This window comes from Fringilla coelebs, assembly GCF_963513975.1.
Source record: "Fringilla coelebs genome assembly, chromosome: 2".
Classification (NCBI taxonomy): domain Eukaryota; kingdom Metazoa; phylum Chordata; class Aves; order Passeriformes; family Fringillidae; genus Fringilla; species Fringilla coelebs.
The window spans coordinates 20,859,884-20,878,354 of NC_140029.1; the positions used below are offsets into that span (position 1 = coordinate 20,859,884).

The window sequence follows — 18,471 nt, forward strand, 5'->3', positions numbered from 1 at the left end:
CCCTCCCCTTGCATCCTTTCAGGTCAGTGCCTTAAGCCCTAAGCAGAGAAAGGAGCCCATGGGAGCTCCTGACACAAGGGATGACTGTGACAACTTCAGAATATTCAGAACACTCATGTAAAGTTCTTCAAAAACTTCCAACTGCTTAAGCAAGGTTGAATTTTAGCCTGGGCAGCTTAAAGAAAAATTAACAATTTACCTTGATCAGAACTAGAGTTCAATTTATTTTATATGGAGAAATGTCCTTTTCAGGAAACTGATTTGAAGGAAACTTTAAAAAGTACTTCAACCCAATTTTACTCAAACTGGTTCCTTACCAGCTGTATAAATTTACAATAAATACAGCATGGGAGGAAATAAAATCAAACAGTAAACATGTGATTGGAACAGCCATAAAGGTGACCTGATTCAGAGGGAAAAAGTACTCAACAGGAGAAGTCTGCCAAAATCCTGGGAGAGAAATTACCAGCCAGCCTGGGAGATGTGAGCCTGGGGACCAGAAGCATTCTTGAGAAGTGCAGCCAGCATCTCTGAAATGCAGCTAAATGCAGGTGCCAGAGACATCCTGAGATACCCTCAGAAAGTGCAAGTCCAAGTAATAGTAACATCATTGAAAAATAGTCTGGAAAAAGGGGATAACATCTTGAGAAAGAATGTATTGGTAACTTCCCTGGCTGTTTCAACTGCAAGAGCAAGACAAGTTCGAAACTAGAACTGAAATCATAATCTGTCAGGTGTCCCAGGTGAAAACCAGAAATTAACTGCACCCACTGGCTGCTCAAAGTGGTGGTGACCTGTACCCTCTTATGTCTCTATGACAGAGATGACTTTCTATCCAAATCAGCTTCTCTTTCTCTTCCTGCACTGCACATCCTTGTCCCTTTCCTACACAGGCCTGCAAGACCTTGGATCATTGTTGGGGAAGCCTTGCTGACTCCAAACTCTGTGACACGGATCGTACCCGAAAGGAGATTCTGCCTCTTGTTCTGCTGCTCCCTCACTCAGCCCAAGTCTGGGGCTGGCCCTTTTATCCTCCCACCTCTGGGATGGCTGGGCCCCTTCTGAGATCTACAGCTTGGTGTCTTATCTACACATGAAATTAACTTATCCTAAGTGTATCTGCTGCTATATAACTGCCAAGTTTCAGGAGTAACAACTTAGTTGTAACCTGTAATATATATATATATATATATATATATATATATATATATATATATATACACACATACACTTACTTGCTAAAGCTATTGGGTGCTGCCTGCTATATTTGATTGTTGCTAAAAATTTATTGCTAAAAATTTATTGCTGCTGTATCACTGATTGTTGCTATACCAGTGCTGCAGATACTACTCTGTAATATATACATATACACACACACACACACACACACACACACACACACACACACACACACACATATATTTGCTTTATTATAGGTGTACTTGCTAATGGTGAGTTGTGTTTGTGGTAATCTGTAATAAAGTAAAGAAAAATAGAGGCTAAAGTGTCCATGCCCTGTGTACTACAAAATCCTATGAACCCATGGTCAAGGTCTTTAAACATCCACAGGCCAGTGACACCACATCACAACTTAAGCTGTGCCACCATATCACAGTTTTAGTCACTCAACCCCAGCTCTTACTTAAAGGATGCAAAACAGCCAGAAAAGAATAAGGAACAACACGCACAGAATTCTCTAATATCAAAATATAGCAATTTATTCAAGACACTGAATATGATCTGTTGATTCTCTCCTTAAAACAAATGAGCTACAATACACAAGGTGAATTTGAAGAAAGTGTGGGTGGGGGAGAAACAAAATAAGGATTGATGTTGTTTCAACAGAACCTGGGAAACGCTTAAATGAGAACCAAGTCTGGCTGCAAGTCTGACACAGACAATAAAAACTGCAGAAGCCAGAATTCAGAATTTCAGTGAGTGGCTGAAAGAACATTTCTGCAATTGACAGAGAACCACATCTTTTAAAAAGGCAGTAAGAGGAAAAAAAAAAAAGGAGGAAAAATTAAAAAGGGAAAAAGAAAAAGAAACCCAAAAACAAAGCAGACCCTTACATTTGACAAAGTGCACTTCACTTGGCTCTAAAATTAGCTATTTTTTTCTTTTTTTTTTTTTTAAACAAATTAAAAGGAAATTTCTAAGATGTAGCATGGGGTTAATGTGTGTATAACCCTGTAAGTCAGGCCCTTTATTGCCCCATAAGGGACCCAGTGTTTCCGACATAAAAGATTCAGTATCCTTCTAACCCACAGAATATAGTGGTTTTTCAGAAACTGGGGTTTTTTCACTCCCAGGCCAGTTCCAGACAGCCAGCAATAATAAAAATCCAGCAAGTCTCTGGATGGTTTCACAATCCTGTTTGGTCACTTAGGTTTTTCCATTTCTCTTCTGTTACAAAGAACTCTAAACAAAATTCTAGGAAGAAATCTAATGGAAGTCCCCTGGGCTGCTGCTTTGTGCAGCTCAGTTGCAGGGGAGTCACAGAGAGGCTCTGCCAGCTTGGGAATGCACTGCTGCTGGAGGGGAGGGAGAGCTCCCAGGAGCACAGTGCTGCAGGTCTGGGCTGAGACACCCACCTTGAACTACAGCCTGGAAAAGGCTCTCTCTCCCCACTGTTCATGTCCTGAAGAAACCACGTCCTTAGGTTAAGATTAACCTTTGCAACTGCATCCCCTGCCTTCCTTAACAGATCTCATTTCAGTTGAAAACCAGCTACAGAAGATGCTACTATGGCATCCTTCCAGTCTTTAGGATTTTGTGGAAGGTAAGAAAAGTGAATTTTCTTAGCTCCTCACAAAAACTGCTTTTAACTCTGATGGTCCATATAGAAAACTTTCTGGAGCAGCAGCCTCTCTCACTCATGAGCTTTGCAAACCAATTGATACTCAAATTTTGTTTCTCTTTGCTTCTTACCTCCATGTAGGCAAGCAAAGTGGTGCTCTGACAAATTTTAAAAAATGGAAAAAAAGGAACAGGCGTCACAGACACTGCCCTGTTATTTACAGTAGCTATCCTGGAACAACTATGAAACATGGGCTGTGGAGCCAGCCTGTCATGGAGCACTGAGCAAATTAATCTCTTCAAATGCTGAGGTTTGGCCTATTCAGGTGTCACTCAAGGGACAGAGGCAAGGCCAGAGCCCCATCAGTGTTGCCCTCTCACAGACCGGCAACTTCTGCTTGTTATTCGCAGAAATGCCTCCAGAAGCAGTGTAGGAATTTAACCGTTTACATGCAGTGACTGCCATCAAATCACTGCTCCAACAACGCCTCATAAAACCACATCACGCCTTGGTATTCAAGGTCAAGACTCTTTGAGCAAGTACTCCTTTTTTTCCAAAAAAGTAGTGACTTTAAATTAGCAGGTACATGTGGTTATTAGAAAAGAGTGCAAAACTGCCACATGGTGATATACAGCCGTGCTCTCAGTGCAAAAAAAAACCAGCACATAAAAGCATTTAACACCAAAAATAATCCTTGATACTGCCTGGCATCCAATTATTGAGATAAATTACAAACAACCCTAACTATCACTAGTAACCATAATTCCACATAACTGTTTTCAACTCAGGACTAATACTTTCAGCAGTTGCTTCTTTCTATTCTTTTCTCCTTTCCCAAGGTGTATCTTTAGTTGAAGCTGGCAGTGTCTAGTTCCACTAGAAGGGCTAAGATCCCCTACAGCTGCAAAAGCACACAGAGAAGAAAACCCCAGAGAAAAGAAGGTGTTGAGATTCCACGATGATGCCCGGGAGCTCAGCCAGTCCAACACCACCAGTTCAGCCTGAGGGCTCTGGATTTGCTCTGATCAAATCCCACCTCCATCAGCTGTGGTCAAACCAAGGGGACAATGCCGTGTTACAGAGACTTTGAGCCACAAGGTTCTACATTTGCTAAGAGGTTTGTGGCCTGTTTACTCTCTCCTACAGATCCTAGCCTGGGCTGTAGAGAAGACACCTGCAGGACTCAGCCAGTTCTGAGGATCTAAGTCATGCCTGACACCACCCCAAGGCTGCCTTATAGTTTACAGCACTTTCAGTAAACTCTGCCTATGTGCCCTCCTTTGCATTTGTCATTTCCTCAATTAGAGTAGTGCAGTCTTCAGCTGGCATCTGTGCAGGTGTCACGGCTGCAGTAAGGAAATCTTGTCCAAAGTGGATTGGTGGTGCTTTGGAACTCTCCATTGTTGTTCTGATCATTTCACCTCCACAACTTTATGGTGGTTTACACGCTGAGATGGAATTTATATAGGATGTCATAACCTAATGAATTCATTGCTCATGAGCACCACACTGAGGACACCTTTGAGGCCAAACCTCTCTGGGCAGACAGAGAGCCTCCAAGTGCAGACCCAGAGCTTTTCCTGCAGGATGCAGCACACAGGTGGTGACAGCAGCACCACCCACTGCAATGGCAGAGCCTTCTTGGTGTGTGTAGTCCATGGATGGACAGGAGCTTGGTGAGAGTCCATTCTTCAACAGATGCAGTCAATATACTTCAGTTCACCTGGTCTCATTAAGTCAGTGGTCAAGCCCCACTGACTGACTGGAATAATGGAAGACAGCACTGCTCAGCAAGGCCACAGGCATCAAAACCCATATTCTGTCAAAATCTGAACTATCTCTAGAGGAAAGAAGATACACAAGCATTTTCTCCTGGTTACTGTAAACAAACAAAAATACAGACTAGAGAAAATGAGTGTTATAGTTATAGTCTCAGGCTTCTGAATCTCTTTGAATAAGTTTACATCATCAAACAGCCATATAAAAATGGAATGAGACTATGTAAATAGCTGGCTGCTGGGAAAGGACTTTATAAAGGACTGGTATTTCTTGTATCAAACACCATTTTTTCTTACAGCACTTTCTGAGAGAGGAGAGAAAAAGGATACTGCGCCTTTCATGTTCCCTGGACTCTGTGTCATTCTTTTTGCTTGAATTACACAACTGGTCTACATTTTGTGGCCATTTTAGGCTTTTAAAACTGTTTAACATAAAAAATATTTTTTTTCCAAAAATACACTGGGTTCTTTCTGTTAAAAGTCATCTTTCTCCTGTAAAAATCTTCCCCAGCACTGCATTCTTATATAAAGCACTTATTACACAATTTGCTGAAAGTGCCCTTGAGACGCTAAGATCTGAAGCATGGAGGATTTTTTTTTCTTTTAAATGGAGAGAAAGAAAGGAAAAAGAAAGTTATAGAAGAGAGGAGAAGCAGTCTGTCAAAAATTTTCATTGTCATGTCCACCTGGCTGCATCTACTATGGGCATACAGGGAAAAGAAAAAAAAAAAGGGGGCAAAAAGAAAGAGAAAAAAAAAAGGAAGGAAAAGCTGGGAGTGGAAGGGAGAAATAAAAGGAAAACAAAAGTTTCATCCTAAGCCTGGGATCCTCCAGGCTGCAATATTCCAGCTGATAGAAAAACCACTGAACAAAAAAAGTAGTCTAGAAAATAGAAAGTGTTGTGATTACAAAGTTGAGCATTTCATCAGTACAAACTGGTCTTTGAACGTCCTTTGGGAGAGCAACTGTAGTGTCCAAATTGGAAGGAAAAAATACAACACCGCATGGAGGAGGATTTTTTTCCCTTTTGGTTTATCACAGCATTTTTCTTTTTTTTTTCTTTTTTTTTTTTTTTCCTTTTTATTAATTTTTTTGGCACAGCTTTTTTTTTTCCCCAGCCATCAGAGCAAGTTCTCAGATGCAAACCAAACAGTGCAATGCCTAGCTGGTGGCTTCATGCTTCCAAGGCTGAATGTTCCAGGTGGAAACCATTCCCTCCCCCTCTGAAGTGACTGCGTTTTTACTCCTTGATGAAGGTTACGGACAAAATACAAGTCACCTGTGGCCAGGGAGAGTCGGTTTCACGGTACACTCTAACTTTGTTCAAGTTTGTACAGTTCTGGAGCTGTTAAGAATAGTTTTGAAGAGTGCTTCTCCCCACACATTCACTGCTGGTCCATTTGAAATTTCTTCTAAAACATTTCACTTTTACTTCCGCAGATCTAGAACACAAACCTGTGGAGAGAAGAGCCCGTGTTAAGAACATTTGTGAAGGTGATGTGGAAATCCCCTACATGCACCCTGTACACAAGTGGACCAGCCAGCTGGATGTTACACTCCCCAGCTTCAAATCAGCACACAATAAAGGGACAAACTGACATGGCAGAAAGTCCAAGTGAAACCCACACATTTAACACTTAGCTGGGCTTTCACTGGTTTATAAACAAACATTTTGGTGGCATATCTCATAAGATTATGGCATCTATTCAGTTCCCTAAATACCATGTCCACTTCCACTTCTGAAATATATCCAGAACAGATGCAGGCTTGGCAAGCATGACAGTGGACATGTGCCCATTTGGAGCAGCTGTTGGGAGCCAGGCATGGCACTGTCTGAGATGGCACAACTAAGCTCAAACAACTGAATTATGTCATTGGTGTTCCCTTTCTTAAAATCAGTTGAAAAATACTCTCCGAAGTAGTTATGCCAGCCAGCCAGGTGTGTCCTGCACAAGCTGATCATGCTACAACTGAATTTTTTTAAAACTAACATTAATATCAAAAAAATAGTAAGGAATAATCAGTACCCACGGCAATATTTCTCCTTTATCACATGACAAAATCTATGGGTATCATGCTGAAAATTTTCTCCTTTATCTCTTCCTATTCAAAGGAATAGGAATATTCTTCTGTGGAATCAAACTCTGAAAGCCCCAGGGTAACTGTTACAGAGTTGACTGCTGTGATCTGCTCTTCATTAAAGCTGACAGATAATGATAGCAACAACACGACTGTTGTTCTTGCCAAATACGTATTTAGAAGTCATTCTCATCTTCAGAAGTATTCACCTATCCCACAAGCATTCTTCTTTTCCGACAGGAACACCACCTCCTAGTATTCAAAACCCTTCCAAGCATTTTTAATACACTACACAGAGCTACTTATTGTGTCTTGAGCTGCCTGCGTCTTCGGCTCTGTCCCCAGGAGGAAAATACAGCATCCTGGCTTTTTGTTGATGCTCCCAGAAAAGAAATGTCCACCCAACCTTTGCACTGTTTGATGATCCTTACCGATCCGTCTGATGCGCTTGCTCCCACTTTGTCTCCTCTAGCATTCCAGCAGACTTCAAAGATGCCCCCGGTGCCTCTGTAGCTATGTACTAGAGTTCCACTCTACAAAGCAAAACAGCACGCAGACATTGGATACAGAAGTTCCCCTCCTTTTTCTCTGTCATGGGCACTACATTAAAAGGGGGAGCTATTCAGATCACCCAGCTATGGCCACCTCCATATCGTGATGGAAACTTGTTAGGAGACAGTCAGGGAAGTGGTCCTTGCAATGAAGAGCAACAGGCTCCTCCAGAAACAGTAGGACTCAAGACATCTGTTTTTGCCAACTCTGTAACACTGGCCTATAAAGGCCTGGGGAGTTAGGTTGATGTGTTCTTCTCTAAAGTTTGCTGCTAATTTGGGTTGTGAGGTACCAGTATCCAGAATTACATCTGTGGAACTATGACATCCCACTTTTCTCTGGAGTATCACCAGTCCCCTGCCTGTACATCTTTGTATCTATAGTTCCTCTTCACAACATCTAAGCAAGGAGCATCAGATTCACAGCTGAACTCAGTTTGTAACTAAATAAAAGTATCCCTTATTTCTAATCTACACCTTTGCTTCACCAAGCTGATGACCTAGAGCAATGTACCTATTTTCATGCATGCTACTTGTTTTAGCATACAAAGCAGAACTGTTCTGGGCAGTCACCTCACTGCACCTGAGTGACTCAGCTGCCATGGATTTGTGCCAGCCAATACAAGCAGGTTCACCCTGCCAGGCAGGTCATGCATGACCTAGGTACACACATTTTCCATTTAAGCTTTTGCTATTAATGTATCATCTAAACCAGATGTCCTTCACATGAGGCAAAACAGTACCTGAGTATTCCATATATGGACACATTTGTCAAAGGACCCACTGGCTAGATACTTTCCATCAGGACTAAAAGCTACACTGTAGACAGGCTCTTGATGCTTTGTTAACGTATGGATGCAGACTCCTCGGTCAACGTCCCACAGCCGAACCGTGGAATCAAACGAAGCACTGCAAGAAGCATTCAAACACGAGCATGTAATAATCTGGGTGCTAAACAGCTTGTACTGTGATACTGGAGATGTTATAAGAGAATACCACAGGGGTTTTTTTCCCCCTTGGGTAAGCAAGACATAATGTTTCAAACAGAAAAGCTAAAATGTACCACAGCCTGTGGTACATTTTATCTTAAGAACTTTTTACCTTAAGAACTACAGCTGTAGAACTGAATTATTGTATGACGACCCTTAGGGCCTATGTGGGTGTGCTCTATGTAGCCCTAAGATGGCCAAGCTCCTCACTTTTGAGATTTTACCTCCTGTTATTCAGGAAGGTCAAATATATCTTGTCATTAATAAGATAAATGGCTCCAGAGAGATCTTAGTCCTAAAGAATTCACCCTGTTTAATGAATTAGCACTGTATAATTCTCTAGAACTGTGGCTCTTTTCACTTTGATTCAGTGACATTTTTGCTACATTCCATTTAAATCCCAAACTGTGGGCTTGGAGAAAGGCATAGGAAATAATTTGCATTGAAAATAATATTAAAAGAGTAACTCTAGGAAAGTGAGGTTCTTCCAGGTCCACTCCCAGACTAAGGAGTTTTGATAAAGCTTCTCCCCCCACTGCACACGCCATGAGCTGATCTGATAAACCCACTGTACTACCATCAATTGGCACTCCACAAGTAAATGCATCTCCTAAGCTCAAAGAAGAATTTTGCACAGATTTTCAAGTGGAACTTCAAAGACTATCAAAGCTTTTCTCTATTAGCTAAGAAGGCTACAAAAATTTTCTCTAACTGCCCAGGTGAGTTGCATGACTCCAGTTACAAACCATTCCAGCTGCCTGAATCTTAGCAGCACCTGCCTCAAGATTTTCACTCCTAGCAACGCAACGCTGCATGTGAAAGTGCAATACCAAATTTACAAGCATTTTATCAAGGCATGACTCAATTTTCTTTCTTTGTTCCCCTTCTTTTTTCAAATATGAATCCTTTCCCTTTGTAACCATCCTCCTGACTTACATACACAGATGCTTTTTAGTGGAATTGTCTGCAGGAAGACTGATGGCAAAGTGACAGTAGGGTTACACGTCAGAAAGATGATCCTTCTTGGCAGGCAAGAAAAAGAGGTATTTTTTACCTTGCTAACATGATGTTGGAGTTTGGGTTGCTGGTGCCTGGTCCTGTAGGGCTCCATTTGATAGTGTAAATCTCTTTGCTGTGAGCCTGAAGATCATGTACACAGGTATCTTGTTTCATACTCCATATCTAAATCAGAGAAACAATGAAGGAGGAAAATGGCAGCATTATTAATCTCTTCTCAGCTGAATTGTTTCAGTTCTATGTTATTCTAACCTTTTGCTTATTTGAGATCTTGACTCAGCTGAATACACAAAAATATAATTTATTAATGCAGCAATTTGGCACATATATTAAAATAACTCCAGTAGGGAGAAGAGTTTACATATTTAATTGTAGGGGGATACAGTATGGGTAAATGAAGGTGGTATAGAAGATAATCTTATCCCCCAATGAGTTGCAGCTGGACCAATAATCTAAAGATTAGAAGAAGGCCTGATCTTAACAGGCCACACCTGTAACCAATAAGAACAAGTGGTATAAAAGAGTGGATTGGTGGGCTCTGGAGTAAGGGGAGTCAGATGACTGCTGCAAGGACCAGGAACAGACAGTGCATAGAGGAGGTATCAGGCTCTGGTGATATGAAATTCTTGCACTATAATGATGTTAGAACATATGCTGTCTAAGACAACGTTTAATAGTATTTATTCAGTAGGTAAGAACTAAAGAATTGCTGTACTTCCAAAAGCCTGTAACTATTTTCACACAGAAGTTTATATGAAGAAGTTTAACCAGAATTTTATTATACATTGCAACAGCAGTCATTTTAAAGAACAAGAAAAAAATTGCAGCAACTGCTTAGAACATAGCAATTTTCTCTTATGCTAGTAAAATTTTCCTTTTCCTCCTGAACTCCATTTGTCTCCCCCCTGTTTTTAACAGTATAGAAGAAGGAAGACAGTCAGTTGTTTCTGTAGTGTTACATGGCCAAATACTTCAGTGTAAGATTGAAGGATATGCTCAATAGAGATGACAGGTAATTTAGGGCCTCTTTTTGTCAGCTAACTGAGAAAGTAAGATGAAGGAATTCACAACAGGGAAAATAACTCAAGTTTAGTCAGTCAGTTTCAGAGAGATACTGAAAATGTAGTAATGATTTAGCTCAGCTGTTTTAAGTCTGACCACGAGAATGATGTGCTCTTATGTTGAATTCCCATCAGTGTACCTGAGACTGCTTTTGGAAATGCAACACAAAGCTCAGCCATGTTCTACGGTTGGCAGGTAGTACATTCCAAGAAGTTACAGGAAAAGCTTGTGAATTCCAAAAATAGAGAAGAAAAAAGTTGGAGAGGACTGATTTACAAAGGAAAAGGAAGAAGAATAATGCCTTAATTTGGAGCATTTGTTGTCTCCATCATGGAAGGTTTTTATAAACAGGTGAGGCTAGGGATAGCAAATCACCACCAGCTCTTGTGCCAAATTCCGTGGTCAGGAACTTGAACTGGTAACAACAACACTGAACCACAGCGGTTTTTAAAACACAGCATGCAGCTGGGCACCAAAAAGATGTGTCACCACTGTGTCAGGATGTCTAAGCAGAGCAAGAACAGTTATGCAATAGTGCTTTGTGGCAGTGTGACAGGCTAGCTGCTCCCTTTTGCCCTTGTTTTCTGTAAATTTCCAGCTGTGTCACTAGCCTGCAATAACACATCTGGAATCCAAAATGATGAAAACCTCAGTGGGTATGTGGCAAAGACAGAGCAGAAGTCAGTCTACCTGTGAACAGGAAATATTATTAACACTGACATTCACTTAACTCTCATCTGCAAATTCTGCTGCTGTCTCAGTTTCATGTCCCAAGCTTCAGCAGTGCAAAGAGATCTGAGTAGTAATTAACACAACCATACTGCAAGGAAGCTATTACTGGTACAACTCTAGCCACAAAACCAAATCCTTCCTGGGGTATTTGCTTTCTTCAAAGAACCAGCATAAATCAACAGTCCAGCAGGGCTTTGCTAAAACATCATACAGCTACTCCTACAGACAGCCTTTGTTTGATGTGGCTGGAAAAGAACAGTGACAAAGGGTTTTGGGCTGCTCAAGCTCTATGTTATCTATACTTAAACTATGACTTTTTTGTGACAATGGCATATCAGTCATGTAACCTATTTGGATAGGATGCCTCAATTTCCCCAGTGTTTACTTCTCTGTCTTCAATCTTTCAGATTTGCTTCAAGAATTAGAGGACAAAGTGGAAACTACTGCTCATGCAGAATTTGAAGTGATACACTACCATCATTCTGGAGAATACTGAAAAAGAGACATAGTTTTTTGTCCTCACCTCTTGAAAAACAGGAATGGAAATTATTTTACCTTTAATGTCATGTCATCAGAGCAAGATGCTAGTAGCATGCCAGATGGGTCCCATTTGATTGCATTCACCTCGTTCTGAAATCAAGAGTAATATTATTAAGCAAATATTCCGGCTATTGCATCGTACTGGGCACTCAGCAGAGGGCACTCAAGGTTTATGCATGGAACAAGTTCACCCACAAATTAGTGCTGGTGCTTTTAGGGGTGAACAAAAGCACTGCTGCCTCCTCAGCATGCTATTTAAAAGGCATTTCGGAGTGGAACTATCCTGTGCTTGTGAACAATACGCAAGCAGTCTTCTGATGTGTATTCTGACTCGAAGTTGCTCCTATCCTTCTGTCATTTCCTAGGATTTAAATAAACCCAGACAGATTGATGATACAGCATTACCTTCTTTTTAAAACTGGGGAATTTCTTTAATTAATGTTCTGTAGACTTGGTGATACAAATTTTCAATAGAAATAATGATACTGGTGGGGTGTTTTGTTTTGTGGACTTGATAATTCTTCATATTGTAGCTCTACAACAATGCTGGTCTCTCTAAAGAGAGGTTTATGTGTAAATGAATTCCATGCTGGAATATTAAACAGTTCAGGATGCTTTCTCTATCAGTCTTTCCTATTTGTAATTAACTAAGCCTAGTGCATTCCCTTGGTAATGAGTAAGTTTACCATGCTCCTTCACAGCTATAGGTAAAGAGAAAAAAATGGAAAGACTGTTTTCTTAAAAATATAGATTGGCCCAGGGTCTCAGTGAAAACAATCCTGGAATATATTTAAATTTTTCTTCATACATTTTACAAGTTTCAGCCATAATCAAAAACAAGTATAGATACATTTGAAGTGAAAGTTTGGATCATGTACAAAACAATGCAGTTCATACAACCATAAAAAGCACCAGTCTATTTTAGGAATGTACAACCTGTCACAAAATATTAGTTTAACCACAGACTAAGATAAAGGTCTCCAAATGCATAGTTCTGGAAGCTAACATCTGAATTATGGGTCAGTAAATGATCACAGTTTTTCTCACAAATGGAACCTAGAAAAAGTAACCTTTGACACCCATTAAATTCCACCAAGAAAAGAGTTGGGAAATACATCTTTAATATATCTTATTAGATTAAATTGGTTCTAAAACTGAACAATGGCTGGAGGTAAACTGTCCTCTCCTTATTCATAGCTCTCATTTAGTAAAGGAAATTAAGCCAGTGGAAAACAGAATCTTTTTTATGAATGCGTCTTTAGTCTGCAGCTCATGCTACCAGAAACACTCTCTGTTTAAGCCAGAGGTGTTGCCTCCTGTGGTGATTTAGAACACTTTATCCCTTCTCACAGGCAGTGAATCCCTCACTCCCAAGGAATATACTTATAGGGAAACAATAGGGTGTAACACCTTTGCTGCTAAAACATATTCTGCAAGCCCATCATTGTAACATGTTGCTGTGACTTCACCACTAACATTTTGGACTTCTTAAACTTACTGTGTGTCCTTGGAAGGTTTTAACGGGACGGTCACAGCCAAGTCTGCATACATGGATGCACATGTCAGTACTGCAGGAGGCAAAAGTAGTGTTGTTCTGCCAGTCTACATCCAGAGCAGGAGCTGTGAATACAAACAACCAAAGGAATATCAGGGGATCATGATAAAGAAACAGCTATCCCAAATAATTTTCCTCCCATCACCTATCTGAATTAATCAGACTACAGGCTAGTTCTTGGTCTGTCACCTGCTGCCAGTTACAGGGCTGATAGGGACTGTCTGAAGGGCACAGAGTAGTTTTTCTATTCCAGTGGATAATCTGGATACTTTGCACAGCATCTACTTATGAGAATCTTTTAGGTCAATTTACATGAGAGGGGGCAAAACACTACCTCCATCCTCTCTACTCCCAGCTGTGCATATCATGGGTTATGTCTAGCATTCATCCCTCTGTAACCCAGTTCAGGGAAGAAACTGAAAGAAAACTAACCCAGAAAAAGTGTGGATAATTCCATCTGGGTTAGACAAGCATGTTCCTGTGAATGCCAGACACAACACATGGGAAGGTGGAGGAGGAGGTGGCTGTGTCCCTTTGCATTAGAGCTTTATGCACCCTTTGATACAAACCTATCAATCTGTGCAGGCACATGGATTAATAACACTAAAACTCAGTTTAATTTGCCTGGGAACTGGTTTTAGGCAGGTACATTGATCAGCCTCATCTGAAATGAGACGAAGAGTTTCTGTAGAGGGTTTGGCATTAACTAGCACTGAACTAACAAAACTCTGTGCACACAGAGCATGTGAGCATGTAAGTAGTGCCCATGTGCAGCAGACACACACAAACACTTTGCAAAAAGAAGGGGAAAAAGTCCCCAAACAACTCTTCCAGCATGTCACTGCAGAGCGCAAGCAGGAGCAGGAGGAGCTCCTGACAAACAGCTTGCTTGTGTTTCTGTGATTGCTGCTCAGGCTTTTTCCCTCAGGATAGAGTTTAGCTGCCCTCCAGAGGATGACATAAGACTTGCTAAAATACAGAAATCTTCATTCTCAGCACACTCTTGTGAGAAGCAAGTGTGCTAGAATGAGACCAGCATATAGGAAACAAAGCTGGATCTCTTCCTGGCAAAGATACAATGCAAATTCGTCATTAAAATGAAACCAAGAAATTCCTTTCTCACATGTGTTTGGAAAGATACTTTGATAATACAAAGGTGAAAAGACTTCTGTTCTGACAAGCCTGTTACATTTAAATATGTTTTTCCTATTAAAATTTTTATGAACTACAAAACAAAATAGATCCCTATCACCATCTGAATCATCAGGTAGCTCCCTAAATGAGAATGAAGGGCTGACACTGTTTCATAGACAAGGGCATTTTCAGTATTAATGAAAAAGCTCAATAATTCTGTATGACAGGTAAGGAATTATACCTTGCAGAAATATAAAGGAAATTCGTGTGAGGAAAGCAGACTACTTTTGAGTTTTCCAATGAATATGAATGAGGATCAGGAAACAATTAAAGATCTTTAACTGCCTGTTTGCCTTTATTTTTATCCTACAAGCCTTGTATTACTATTTCAAAGCAAACAAAAAAATATCATCATTAATAGCAATATGCCTTCAGGGCTAATATCTAGTATGATATGTATGAGTCAAAACCTAATTTTCAGAGAGCTATTGGCACCTAAAGCTATGGATTTACATTGCAGCATAATCTGAATCATAAAATGCTGATAATTAATACTGATTCATTTATTGGTGTACTCAGTCATACATTTACTGGATATATAACTACATAAAAAGGTTTGAAAAAATCATGTCCTGTCACTACACAACTAGATGGTTAAAACTGGCCACACAAATACCTCTTTTGGTGTCAATTTAACAGCTTGCTCCTGCAAGCAGAGATATCAGTCTGTATCTATCAGTAAATGTCAAAAATTGGATTATTTAGCTCCTTTTTAAAGAAATAAGTTTTTTGAATATGTATTTTGATCAAATGCCCTTGTCTCATAGTTCATAGTTTTGCATAGTTACATATTTTGAACAAAAAACCTTAACAATTACATGGGAACACCAACAACATGAAGACCTCCAACACTCAGACAAAGGTACTCTTCCTTACATATTTTAAGATGACGGTTTTGTCCATGTGGTGTAAACTAAACCAGTTGTTACAAAGAAGCAGACAGTAAAAAAAGCTTATGTTTTTTCCAGGTCAACTACCTCCAGACTTCAAAGAAGTATGTGTTAAAGGAGGTGTATCCTGCCTAGACTAGACTTGTAATTGTTAAAATGCCACCTTTAATCCTAGTGTAGACAAGGTTTTCAGATTCCAGATATGAAAAGGAATTTGCTGTTAGTTTGTCCTGGTGATGCAAAGAGGACAAGGTGAGGTCTTTGTGGCTTTAGACTTGTGAGAACAAAGTGAGTAGAGAGTCTGGCTGATTTTAAGAAGGTTTTGTAGGATACATGCTTTCTCCAATCAAAAATTTCTTCAACAGCATTTCTTTAATAACTGCTTTACTTCCTTATGAAAACACATATGGAAGAGTTAAAAAAAAAAAATTAAAATATTAGCTTCTCCACATCTACACTTCAGTTGTGTCTCGTGTTCCAAAGATAAACAGCATGTGCAGTAAGAATTTTTTAAAAAATCTTTTCATGCATATGGAGATACTGTATTGGTAGACACAGCTGAGTTTCCAATTTGCTAAGAAGGGGATGGGGTGGTTTGTCCGTGATGCACATCACTGCTAAGACAGCTCATGTGTCAGTGAACATGATTCTCAAGGGGCAACCAAGTTTTGAATCCACAACTACTTAGATTACTAGTTAGGGATCAGAGGATTAAGAGTCTCATTAACTAAATCACTCTACGTGCACTGTTTGCTGTTATGGAACAGTTATGGTAGATAAATAAATGCCACAGTGAGAAAATCTGTCAGCAGACACCAACTCTTCTAAACCAAGAGCTGTATTAATAAATGAGTGACAAAAATGCAGAGTATGGATTTGCTGTGCCCATGGATATACTTTTTGTCTGCTGCTGAATAACCATTTAGATTGCTACTGCATATTATTCACATCAGTGTAAATGTGAGAATAAGAACAGTTTGAGTTGAAAAGCATGTGCAAAATAATGTTTTAAAATTAGTATTGGAATGTGTTTTTAAACACCACGGTGAAAGCTTGTTGTAGTTAAAAAGGGGTTAGTTACAGTGAACTAGGAAGATGAACACCTCTAGCATCAGAATCCAGAATGTTCTCAGGGTTTTAGACTCAGTTTTACTATACCCCTAAAATTCCTCACTGTGAAAATGTAGCCACTGGGTCATGAATTCAGCCATCATCTTAACAAGTCTGGTCTCAGGTGAATTTCAGATTATGCCAGTGACTGTCTGTTATTCAAGATTATTTAGTATCTGTGACATCTCCTGTCTTCTTAAAACAGTTCTACAAGTAACCATCCTAATAGCATTCTGGTGCAGCAAGATTTTGAAACTCAAGGCTGGCAACTGACTTCCAATAATCAGAGAAAGCAAATATTGAAGAAATTCAAGTTAAAATTAAAAGCTAAGAAATTCTGAGGACCTTTGTGAGTGCAGTGGTAAATGCAAGGTGCATGAATGATCTGCCTGCTTCTGCCTCAAATCAGCTTCATTGAAACAGGAGCAGAGAGAATTGAAAAGATCTCAGACAACTCCACTGAAAATTCTCTTCATGAATCACCACCTGGTGCTATTCAAGCACATAGATAAACACAGGACTGCTCAGTTAGGTAGACATGGCTGGTGTACAAACCCTCTCCTAAAATCAGCTTTCAAAGCTAATTCTCACAGAACTGGGTCTTTCTGAAATGAGAATAAACCAACAAGCCATGATACTCAGGATAGTTAAAGCACAAAAAAACTTGATTGAAACTTTTCTCTGGCAGATATGGATAAAGTACATTGACAGAATTAAGAACTGCATTTCATTTTCCCAACAAGAGTTATGCAAAAAGTACCTGAATGGAAAGGAAATTGCTGTTTAGCTTCTCCTGTGTGAGCATCCCAAATTATTGTTGTCTGCATCCAAAGAAAGGGTGGGAAAAAAAGATTAGTGACTGTTCAGCTCAGAGAAAAAAACCCAAATAGCACCTTCACTAAATAGCAATTCTAAATGTTGAACTGATAAAATTATTGACTATAGAGAGCTTTGCGTGCCAAACAGTGGGAAAACCAGAAATTACTTCTAGGTATTACAGAATAATAATCTAAGTGTAGATAAAGAAGTTTCATGCCTACAGAAGAATCAATATAACTATGAAGAATGGGCACACTTTCTCTGAATAATGCTACAAGACAACACTATACATTTTTAATAAGCATATTGAAAAAAGAATTTCAGTTATGAACTTTAAAGAACACTTTTTCCCTTTTCAAAAGATGCAAGTTGAATTCTACTTCAAAACAGTGCTGAACCCCATTTGTAACAAACCAATAAGTGAAATGTTTTTCTATCAGCAGAGTACACAGCACTTCTTGCCATTGAGGTGGGACAGACTCAGGTGTAATTGGCTTACTACAGGTTTAATCCATACTCACAGCACACGTGAGTGTGTCCCCTGTAGAGCTCAATACACCTTCTGAGAGAATTATCAATTTATTGGGAGTATATACTTCCAGAAAATAAATTAAGGATGCATCATCTTGCTGATAACAGATCACCTAAAGAAATGCTGCTTTTATTGAGAATGTAAGTTTGCCAGAGTAATGGAATTACAATTGGGAGGTCAGTGTGGCTGAATATAAGCCAGTATTAAAGCTTCCATTTTCACAAGGTTATAAAAATATAGGGATTGACTGAGCTGACAAAGTACAAATCTCAGCTTGACTCCCCTCTGCCAGCTGCTGGAGAGAAGCACTGTCAGTGCATCTCACTGGAACACAGTCCATGCAGCCTATCCCTTGGAAGTGCCATTTTTCTCTCTGAATTTTGTAAAGCAAGCCAAGGATGACACATGCATCTAATTTTTTAGACACTGAAATTTAGGCAAGATGAATGTTATGTGCTTCCCAGTTTCAGTTTTAATGGCTCATCAGTCAGCTGTTCATTTTAATCTCTAATGTGCCCTTAGCTGTAAGTACCGTGTTTTGCTTGACTTTCAGTTCAGAACCATATATTTTTTGCATATTTCCAGAGGAAGCCATATATATTTTATTCAAATAAAAGTGTTTCAACAATTAGATGAGCTAAAAGGTGTGGTATCTTTAAGATCACCTTCTTCCTGTAAATAGCTGATAAAACTACAAATATAAGTACTGGAAGCTGTTCCTTCCTTAACAGAGACACACTCAAGATGCAATTTTACACTTTTTTTTAAAAAGTATTTTCCATGAAAACAGTATACATTCAGGCAGCCTCAAAAATGTAATCAA

At 39.6% G+C, this 18,471-nt stretch overlaps 1 protein-coding gene across 3 annotated transcripts in view; it reads right to left on the reverse strand.

Annotated features, from left to right (window-relative positions):
• Positions 1 to 1,754: 1,754 nt before the first annotated feature.
• Positions 1,755 to 18,471, reverse strand: part of TBL1X (transducin beta like 1 X-linked) — a 202,593-nt gene continuing 185,876 nt past the window's right edge. For all 3 annotated transcript variants that reach the window (XM_084201207.1, XM_084201205.1, XM_084201206.1), the window contains 7 exons: positions 17,058 to 17,118; positions 13,047 to 13,168; positions 11,564 to 11,638; positions 9,252 to 9,379; positions 7,952 to 8,117; positions 7,089 to 7,190; positions 1,755 to 6,033 (listed from right to left, as the gene is read on the reverse strand). In XM_084201207.1, the coding sequence (XP_084057333.1) occupies positions 6,007 to 6,033; positions 7,089 to 7,190; positions 7,952 to 8,117; positions 9,252 to 9,379; positions 11,564 to 11,638; positions 13,047 to 13,168; positions 17,058 to 17,118 (681 nt within the window). In that variant the 3' untranslated portion in view covers positions 1,755 to 6,006. The remainder of the gene's footprint in view (positions 6,034 to 7,088; positions 7,191 to 7,951; positions 8,118 to 9,251; positions 9,380 to 11,563; positions 11,639 to 13,046; positions 13,169 to 17,057; positions 17,119 to 18,471) is intronic.